Source organism: Oryx dammah, unplaced genomic scaffold (genome assembly GCF_014754425.2).
Source record: "Oryx dammah isolate SB20612 unplaced genomic scaffold, SCBI_Odam_1.1 HiC_scaffold_2, whole genome shotgun sequence".
Lineage (NCBI taxonomy): Eukaryota > Metazoa > Chordata > Mammalia > Artiodactyla > Bovidae > Oryx > Oryx dammah.
The window spans coordinates 8,356,083-8,366,401 of NW_024070186.1; the positions used below are offsets into that span (position 1 = coordinate 8,356,083).

Sequence of the window (10,319 nt, forward strand, 5' to 3'; positions counted from 1 at the left end):
ACCTTCTCCCTAATGCCCAGAGGAACTGGAGTGGGGTTCAGAAATCAGCAGTGGACAGAAAGCGTGTGGTGGTGTGTGGGGAGTGCCAGCCAGAGAAGACACGGCGTGTGTTTCCAGCGCTGCTGCCAACTGGCAGTGTTATTCGAGGGAGGTTACTTCCTCCCCTCCAAGCTCCGTCTCCCATGTGTAAATGAGTAACTGGGCTGGATACAGAGGTTCTGAATAGGGACAAAGGATGGCTTCAGGGAGCTGAGGAATTCTCTGTCAGTGAGGGGGGAACGAAACTTCCTTCTGAGAGAATTCATAGCTTTTATTGACGTCTTAAGGCCATGGGAGGTAAGCAGGGGGCACAGAGGGCATCTTTGGGGAAAGATTCAAAAAGTCACCATCAGTGGCGCCTGCTGGTCCTTAGAAAGCCACAGCCTAAGTTGGCAGCAGAGTCCACGTGGCTCTTTTCCCAGGACCGTGCATCTTCCGGGTGCAGGGGAGCTTCTTCAGTGCTGCGTACGCTTAGCTGAGTGCCTTACACCAGCGCAGGAACTCCTGTTCTTGTCCATGTTGTTGATGAAAGCTCAAACGAACAACTGCCAATTCCTCCCTGCTTTTGTAGTTGTTTTTTCCCAGGTGTCATTTACATTGGTTTGTATTTTAGTAGCCAGTATATTAAAAAATAATAATAATAATTTGGGGCCAGCTAAGCCTTCTCTTCATACCGAAAACAGCTCAGCACATTTATCAAAAAGTACGGTTATTATGAGTGTTACTATTCTAAGACAAGTATCTGGGAACTTCTCTTCTCAGAGGCCCTGGAAAAATGGTCAGCTCACTTGCCTAGTTCTCGCAGTATTTCACTTCTTATTGAAGCCCTCTTTGAGGTTGATTCAGGGCCCTGCTAAAAACTAAGTCTCAGCTTTTCTGAAGAATCCCCTCACCCCGACCCGGCAGAGAACAGCGGTGTTAAGTAACGACAGAGATAAGCTGGTAACTCTCTCCTGAAGCCTTGGTTTAGGGGCCTGTGAAAGAGCCACTGAACATGGGTTGGCCCTCTGCCAACAACGTAACTCTAGCACCAAAGACTTCCAAGGATAAAGCATTAAAAGATGTGTTTGGGCTTATGCCATGATCGAGGTTGGAAGTCTTTGAATCCAGAGTTTACTCCTTAAGACCTGAATAAAATTCTTTATTTTCAAGCATGTGTTCTATTATTCAAGTAGAAAAAGAAACGAGATTTTATTTTACATCGGGTTCAGCGCTGAGCTCCAATTCTTGGCTAGACCACAGGAGGTATCATTTAAGAAGCAACTCTGTTCATCCCTTTCTGCTGAACTGAATCCAGTGTGACTTGCTTTTTTTTTTTTTCCCCAACTAATGTGTAATGTGTTTGGAATGGCTCTGGTTTGATGTGGATAGTAAGGGAAGGATGATAAAGGAAGATGGATTCCAAGACATAAGTCCTTCTCTAACTGGCCAGAGACAAAAAAAAAAAAAAAACTCAAGGGGACAAGGAAGCAGCAAGTTGAGCGTAAAAGCTGTAACTTTTTCCAGGCAGTCGGGAGAGACATGTGATGTCATCAGTAGGTTGAGCTGCTCACCTTGTCCATCGTTTCTCTCCGTTCAGGCTGTGGATTTAACGTGACGAACAGCAACCCCACCATATGCATCAATGATCTCATCACAGAATACAATAAGGAACACGGGGCAGAGCTACAGCCCTTGAGAGCTGACTGTCTCATCGCCCGCACAGCGACCGTGCTGGAGAAGCTGATCGACACGTTTCAGGACCAGGGGCCCAACGGCGTTCTTCCTCTCTACTATAAATACTGGGTACACAGGTTAGTGCTGGCTTGTCTGCATCCTCTTAAAATCCCTTTACTAAGCACAGATCTGGGTAATCCTCTGATGGATAATTGACTGATGGATAAACCTGGGGGATACCACCTTGAGCGAGTGAGCGTCACCAGGAATGGGGACAAATGGGCAATCCCGTGCCTTCAGGTGGCATGTGCTGGGAGAGACAGCACATCACTGAAGACTTTCCTGCCCCAGTGTGTGTTTAAACCGAATCTGATTGTGAGGCGACAGGCAAATCTTAAATTGTGGAACATTCTTGGTAACTATCATTTTCAAAGGGAGACCTCCCGGCCTCAGCCTTACCTGGGAACTTTGTTAGAAACACAAATTCTTCGTCTTCTTCTTTTTTTTTTTTTCCTGTGTTCAAATTCTGCTTTTCTCATTTGCTGACTTCTGTTTCTTTTATTAAAATTTTTTATTTGGAGGATAATTGCTTTGCAATGTTGTGCTGGTTCCTCCCATACAACATTCATGTTGTGGGCATACCTGTGTACATCCCCTCCCTCTTGATCCTCCCGCCAACCCCCCACCCTCTAGGTTGTCACCGAGCACCACGTTGAGCCCCCTGTGTTTTACAGCAGTTTCCCACTAGCTGTCTATTTTACATATGGTAATATACATGTAGAAATGCAAATTCTTAACTCCTCCCCTGAGGCTGGGGCCCAGCACTCCTGTTTTAACAAGGGCTCCAGCAAGCTTTCAGGCACCTTAGTTTGAAAAAGTACTGATATTGACCAATAGGGGCCTGTACCTTTTAGCAATGTCAAGGTCTTAGAAACAAAAAGAAGGTAGGAGATTTTTGAAATTAAAGAAGACTCACGAGGCATGACAGCTGAATGGAATATGAGATTCATAATCAGATCCTGGAAGGGAGAGAGTACCCACAGAAGATATTAATGGGATGATGGGGACTTTTGCACAGGGACAGATATTCAATAATGTATCAAGACCACATTTCTTGAGAGTGATAATGATATTCTGGATTTAAGAAGATTATTCTTATTCTTATACTTGCTGAAATATTTAAAGTGTCATGATGCCTACAACTTATTTTTAAATATCAGGAACCCCCTTCCACTCCCCATAAAACAGTGTGTGTGCATGCACACTGAGGAAAAACCGCAGATATGGAAAATGTTATCAGTTAGTGTAAGTGAAGAGGGCATGTGAGGTTCGTTGTATTATGTTCCCCCTTTTCTGTCGGTCTGAAATTCTTCAAAATAAAAATGGGGGAGGTGCAGCTTCTGTATGTTTAAAACTGTTAAGAAGGCTATAACTCAGTAGGTGCATTTGGAAAAATACTGAAAACATTGAATTCGCATGCGTTTAACTTATAATCAATGCACCCCAACTCGATAAAAGTCTTCTTTTCAGAACAGCTAGAAAGAGGCCAATCTTATCTCAGCCAAAAGCCTGGAGGGTTGCAGTATTTCTTTAAAGTGCTAGAGGGTGAAGGAAGTGGCGCAAAAAAATCCTTCCGGATGAAAATCCTTCCGGATGTTCAGAATTAGGAGTGACAGTGTTTTCGAGAGAAGCAATTCCTAACTCCCTATTGGACTTGATTATATTCTGGTAGTCACCGAGACAGTTCAGGCGGGACCAGGGAAAGGCAGAGCTCAGGCCCAGATGCATTTTAACTGTATCCAGCCCAGCCTCCTCTCTCCCACCAGCCCTGAATCCTTTCCCATAACAGATAATTACTTATCGTCTCAAGCCTCCGCTGCCTCTCACATGTCCCAGTGACCAAAGGCTGTTCTTCCTTTTCAGTGCTCAGCAAGTCCACCTGGGAAGTGCTGAGGGACCAAAGGTGTGGATAGTTGGCCTGGATGACTCCGGGTTTCTTCTGGTCCACCAGGAAAATGGCGATGTGGTCACGGTGCATCCTGACGGCAACTCCTTCGACATGCTGAGAAACCTCATTGTCCCCAAACAGCGGTAGTCCCCGCTGGGGACTGACACACAGACTGAAGGGCAGAACTGAGGCGGGAGGCTTCCCCTTGGATTTCTGCTGCCTTTCCTAGCCCGTGGAGCCGGAAAAACTAAATCAGAGTTGTTGACGATTTTTTTTTTTCTCCCTCCAATTAACCTGTTCATTCTTAAATTTTGTTCGGGGTAGAGGGTCGATCGCTAGAAAGATTTAGTTCAGGTAAAGACCTACCACAGATGTGAGATTTGTTCTCCCTTCTTGATATTGGATGTGTTAATTGGCCAAAAAAAATAGTTTTAACATGATAAAAATAGTTTTTAACAAACAGCAATGGACTAATTCACGTTTTCCCAGTAGTGGAGATCTTTGTGCGTGCTCAGTCATGTCTGACTCTTTGCAACCCAATGGACTGTAGCTCACCAGGCTCCTCTGTCCGTGGGATTCTCCAGGTGAGGATACTGGAGTGGGGTGCCATGCCCTCCTCCAGGGGAGCTTCCTGGCCCAGGTATTGCCTCTCTTGCATCTCCTGCGGTGGCAGGTGGATTCTTAACACTAGCCACCTGGGAAGCACAGTGAAGATCTTTATCCCTAGACTATTAAAAACATTTTTTAAAAAAGCTTTCAGGCCCTGGTCATTGGTGAGTTAGGAGTATGGTAACACTGTTTACAAGAATCCAGGGAGGTGTTTTCCTATAGGAACATACACTGGAACTTAGTCATCATTTTTTGCTTGTTGTTTGTTTAGTGAAGAAAAGAGAAGGAAGATTTCTAAGCCTTATTCTCAGCCTGGTGGTTTGTGGTCCAATAGCAATGGCTACAGAGGCACCCCTAGCTACTTTGGCTGTAATGACCTTGTAGAAGGAGTCAGTTAATTACTTTGACATTAATTAATGAGCTTTCCTCAGTTTAAATTGACTGAATATTCTGCCGTGATGGGATCAAGTTCAAGATCCTTAAAGCATTGATTAGGTAATGGCTTGGATGTGAGGGTGGGTGATTTGGCTCCAACAGCTGGAGATGAAGTCTCCCTCTCATACCACACGCAAAGGAGGATTTGGAGCTTTAAGCCAGCTTCGGGCTTGCTTTGAAACATAGAGCATTCCTGCAGGACTGTATAGACGCACACAGTATAGACGTACATGGCATTTTATTGCTAAGTCACAGTTTTTTGCCCCCTTTTCACATTGCCAAAAAGAGTTATTGCTATTGCATACTATCAGTTAAGAGCGTGTGTGTGTGTGTGTGTGTGAAGTCTTAAAAGATGTTCCAAATCTGATGCCCTATGAGTCTCCACGAAAGAACAAAAGAAAGGAAGCCTTTTGATATGCATTTGCTCTTTCCAGATGTATTCCATGCTTTTTCCATGTAAGTCCTATCTCCACTGAACTTGAGACTCATAACACATTACTTTTCAGCCTGAAGAGGCCACTTTTTGTCCACTTTTCTCTCTTCCTGCCAATCCCAACTGGAATTAGTGAAAAGAAAAGTTGATGAGGCTCTCAGCTTTGAACAGAACCCCCTTATTGTGGCCCAGCACTGTCTTTCTCCAGCTTTAACTGGCCAAGCTAACTCCAGAAAGCTGTGGTTTTCGGTATAAAAATCTGTCTACCTTTAGCCAGGCACAGGCAACCCCACAGAAGGAAAAAAATAACATGTTTAGTCAAGTACACTAACCCAATATGTATGTTTTGGAAATGTAACTTGAAAAGATTTCAGAAGTCATATTTTGCAAATAAGGCTTCAACTAGAATTATTTTCCTTAACAAAACACAACACTCTCCCCTAAATGCCCAAGTCTAAATAAAAGTCTGAAGTCCACAGCACCCCAGATTTACCAAACGGGCTCACCCTGGAGAGGGCATCTGCATAATATCGTGAAGAATAAAGTTCTCAGGCTGATGTTGCAAGTTTGACTTCTCAGACTCTGTAATATGAGGCACACCATGTCTCAGAGCTGCCATCGTTAACTTTTTGCATTTCTTTGGGGGGTTATTTAATGAAAAACATGCTATGATTTGTTTTAAGCTGAAGTCCTACTCTAGACAGTCTGCTTTAGGGAAAAAATAATGTTATCATTTAATTTCCTTTTGGTAAATTAAAACTAATGAAGTGTGGCCACGTCACATCAGATGGAGATGCTCTGGGCGTATCGCTTTGCCCCTGCGCTTTCAAGACTGTTCTTATTTCTTACTTGTGCCCGACACCCAGTTGTCTTGAGGGAGGCAAAACAGACTTGGAACAGATGCTGCGTTTTGCATAAACCTGACTTTGCCTCAGATGAACCAAAGACTTCAATTCTGCTTCCTATAGAACAGCTGAATAAAGGCATTTTGCTTACAGCTGTTAGCGTTAGGAAAACTTGCTACGCTGCACTTGTCAATTTGGGTGCAGTTTATGCAACCAGCGATCTAGGATCTCAAGGAGCTTTAAAGTCTTAACGAGAACTTCACGTTTTTCTCTTAATCTTGAAAACACAGCACTTCAACTCAGGATTGGCATGTGCTTTGGGGACATTTGAATTGTGCCCTAGTGTGGAGGCTGCACATTGTTACATGAAAGGCAGGAAGGACAGCAACCCCTCGCTGGTAGCAAATTTCAGAGGAACTCTAAAACAGGACCCAGGAATAGCCGGGCTTTCCGTGTCCCCCGCCCCACCCCCAACCCCCGAAGCATTCCTTGGCACTGTCATCCTGGCAGTGCTGGGGCACAGTCGGAAGGATCTGCGTCCCCCGGGGCTCTCCGCTGCAGCACAGTAGACTGCCCGATGTGGGAGCAAGCGGTCCAAGGAGGGGTGGGTCCACAGGCCCAGGCCTGGGGTATCATGCACCTCCAACCCTACCCCCACTCCCACCACCTACACACACGGGGAGGACTACGTGGGCACCCCTCAGCCTCGAGTCTGGGAACCAGGAGAGAAGCCAGCCTCAGCTCAGCCAGCCGTTTCAGAATCCATAAAGGAGATGTTTTAGGCTTACGTTCTGCAGGTCTGCTGGGTCTTAATGGGCAAAGAATGGAGAAATCGGTATTCCTAACTACTATGCACATTTGAAATAAGCGTTAAACCTCTGCATTTTTAGTTTTTCAAAGACTCATCTCTGAAACGTAATTACTTTAAACCAATGCCTATAAAAAGCAAGTCTACCAAAATAAATTTTGAGACCTTCTCTGTAGTTTGGGCTTATTTTTTATTTTTACCATGTCTCATTTGTCAAAATAAGCAGTTCCTTTCGGTTACAATATTTTTTTTATTCATATTTAAACACTTAAAAAAATAAATAGTTTTACATCATAAGGAATAGGTATATGTAAATATTAAGAAGCTGGTTGCTTTTTTAAAAATGTAGTTGTGAAAAATGTGTTATGTATCATACAAAAGAGAAGTCATATTACTTCAAAGAATGAAAGAAAATCCCAAAAGTTCAAAAATATTTAACTAAAGTGAGAAATACATTTAATAATGTAAATTTTTTAGCTTAAAGTTTTTAACAAATTTAATATAAGAACATGTTCTGTTCTTGTCCAGTTGTTCTTCCTCTTTTGTGAGAACTACTTGTCTCCACAGTTCTTCCCCAAGATTTCAACCTTATTTATCATACTTAAGTTTAGGAATAGCTTGAATAATGCATCTTTGATAACTCAAGGGCTGCAATTCACTAAAATTTCCACAGTAATTTTATGGAATTTATTTGAAATTTTTCTTTTATCTGTAGCAGCCCCCACAGTCTACCTAACCATCTTGAAAGTGTTAGTTGCTCACTCGTGTCCAACTCTTTGCGACCCCATTAACTGTAGCCTGCCAGGCTCCTCTGCCCATGGAGTTCTCCAGGCAGGAATACTGGAGTGGGTAGCCGTTCCTTTCTCCAGGGAATCTTCCCAACCCAGGGATCAAACCCAGGTCTCCTGCATTATAGAAAGGTTCTTTACTGGCTGAGCCATCATAAACTACAGTAGACTTTATACAGGATTCACTGATGGAGTAAACCTTTCCCATCCTTAGGATCCAAGGGAGGAAGGCATGGCCATTGGACTTAATATGATCAAAGGGGTGGGAATGAGGGAGCAGAAAATACAGGCTCTTACAGATTTTCTCAGAGCAGCACTTCACACCCTGTTCACTTCTCTGCAAAGGTATGAATGGAATGGCTTTTCTAGAAAGGGCTTCCAAGAACATAAAGGAATTCCTTTCCCTTGGAGGCCCAGTGGAAGGAGGGACAAACCAGTCTTGAACTGGGCTTATTTTTGAAATCCATTTAATCTGGCATTTTTTTGTCAACATGTTAGGAACCACTACATTTTTCCTTTTTTGTGAAAGACATGCGTATTTATTAACACGCTTTCTCTTTCAGAGCCTCACAGAAGTCGAGAAACAATATCCCCAAGCTTAAATGTGCAGACTAAAAGATGGAGGTAACAATGTCAGGTTACCATAGTAACTGCCCTGCCAACTTTGCACAGAGCTGCTGTCCGCCTGGAAGCCAGCTTGCATGGGAATCTTCCTTTATGTTCTAGGTTATGAAAACTGCAATGTTTCTTTAGGCAAGGAAGTTTTTCCTAGTACACATTTTATTTCTCAAGTACACATACCCTCATCATTAAGCCTATTTATGTTAAGGTTTATAAATCTATAACGATTTTGTTTGCTAACAGTAACATCTGGTCTTAAATTGCTCCAGAAGTCCTCACAGTTGTATTTATTTATACAGCCCCCAATGATTAATAACAAGATAGACACAAACGTATTTTATGGTACTTTATTGAAAACTGTCAAGTGAATCTCCTGCTCATCCAACCTGCACCTTCCAGGAATCACGGGTTTAATTATGGGTCTCGACAGCATAAAAACATTACCCCAGGCTTATTTTCTGTGTGTCTACACTCAGAGCAAGCTGCTCATGAAGTATGGCTAAGCACAGTGTCGAGGTGTACGCACTGGATTCTTCTGATCTCGCCTCTTCACTGCAAAACACATGTTCCTAAATTTGCAAACTGTACCATAAGGCAACTGAACCACCCCAGGGAAGCAGGCAGGTCTTCAGAGAGGCGCTGGCTGGACGGCAGGTCCTTTCACATTTCAATAACAGCACATGTAGGTGCTCTCGGATTCAAGGAACAGTGAGTTGGAGACACTGGTGAACAAACTTTCCACGCTGAAAGGTGGACATAGTTTCCTAAAAGTAAACCATCTTTGAAAAAGCAGCAAAATGAGGGAGTGTTTATAGTGAGGAGCAGATTGAAAAAGTGTGGTTCAATGCATTGATCCACTTCGGAGCCATGACAGGATTTTTAAACAGTGAAATCTTGAAGCAAAGTATAAAAATAAAAATTAATGGGAGTTTATTTTAAAAACACTGCTGGTGCTTTATAGAAGATTCCTGTTTACCTGTTACACACATGACGTTCATATGGAGTTTTCTTACTCTGTAGAAAATGCTGAAGACGTGTACATCATTTTTCGTTACATCCCTTTAGCATGTTTTCTTCCGCGAGGCGCAGTCCATTGACAAGTTTCCATATTGCACATGCAATTTAACTAACTTTATTAGCACTACTTGTATCAAACACGAGCCTAGGGAATTACAGGTCTGTGTGGGCCAGAGGGACTTTGCTTGTCAGATTTGACGGGTAGCCAATCAACTGGGCACGGAAATCATCCACCTGTCACTCTCATAAAATATCTGGCTATATATATATATTTGCATTTAATGCCTATTCAATATATTCTGAAGGTGCTATTCTCAAGAGTTCACGGGGTTGGGAGGGAATAAAACCTTTGTGAATGCACTTGAGAAGCACAGCCACAGTCACCCCCTTGGTCTCGGCTTGCCGATGTTTGTATTCAAGGGTTAAATGAAAACGTTTCATGAGACTCATGAATGGCTTGAAAACTGCGGAGTTGTCGTCCATTAAGGGAACTTAAATCATCACATTCTGCCGTTGACTTAAGAACCTAAAAAGGGCAATGAACACAGGAGGCTTCCCGGGCTGGCCCATCTATCTGACCATCTTCGGGTGGGGTGACCTTCGCAAAGTGGAGTGTCTGGAGATATTACAACTGCTACCCCCAAACCCCCACCCTCGCCAAAAGCGGGTCTGTTACTGAGCATCGGGGGCGCACAGGCCTGATTTCAAGGCGAGGAAACCAAGTCCCCCCCAAGGACGGAGTAGTTGGGGCCACCCCTGGGCGGTTGCCTTTTCAGAAAACCTGGCTCTTGGAGAACAAAACGTCGGGCGGTCAGGGTGTCCCCGACGTCGCCGCTTCTGTCCTCTACAGGGGCGTTTATGGCATCTACGGTTTAAAAAAAAAAAAAATCTAGAAGTCGGCGGCGGAGTTTAGTAAAATAGTCGTCTCTGTATAAATTAATTTAAACCGTGCATACACAGCTCGGCCCGTGGACTCGGTGAGGCGGGGAGCCCAGGAGGCCGGCCTATGGCTTCTCCGCGCGGGCGGCCGAGCGAGTCACCTGCCGTTGGTGATGATGACCGAGGCGCCCAGGTAGTGTGGCCGCGGCGCGCCGGGCGGCGGAGCGGCGGCGGGGCCGGC

At 44.1% G+C, this 10,319-nt stretch overlaps 1 protein-coding gene across 3 annotated transcripts in view; it reads left to right on the forward strand.

Moving 5' to 3' along the window:
- The window catches only part of HLCS (holocarboxylase synthetase), a 208,076-nt gene extending 201,134 nt beyond the window's left edge, over positions 1-6,942 (forward strand). For 2 of the 3 annotated variants that reach the window (XM_040264201.1, XM_040264202.1), the window contains 2 exons: positions 1,619-1,832; positions 3,619-4,396. In XM_040264201.1, the coding sequence (XP_040120135.1) occupies positions 1,619-1,832; positions 3,619-3,790 (386 nt within the window). In that variant the 3' untranslated portion in view covers positions 3,791-4,396. Of the gene's footprint in view, positions 1-1,618; positions 1,833-3,618 lie in introns of all 3 variants that reach the window. The other variant, XM_040264200.1, reaches the window with a different exon arrangement.
- Positions 6,943-10,319: the final 3,377 nt, after the last annotated feature.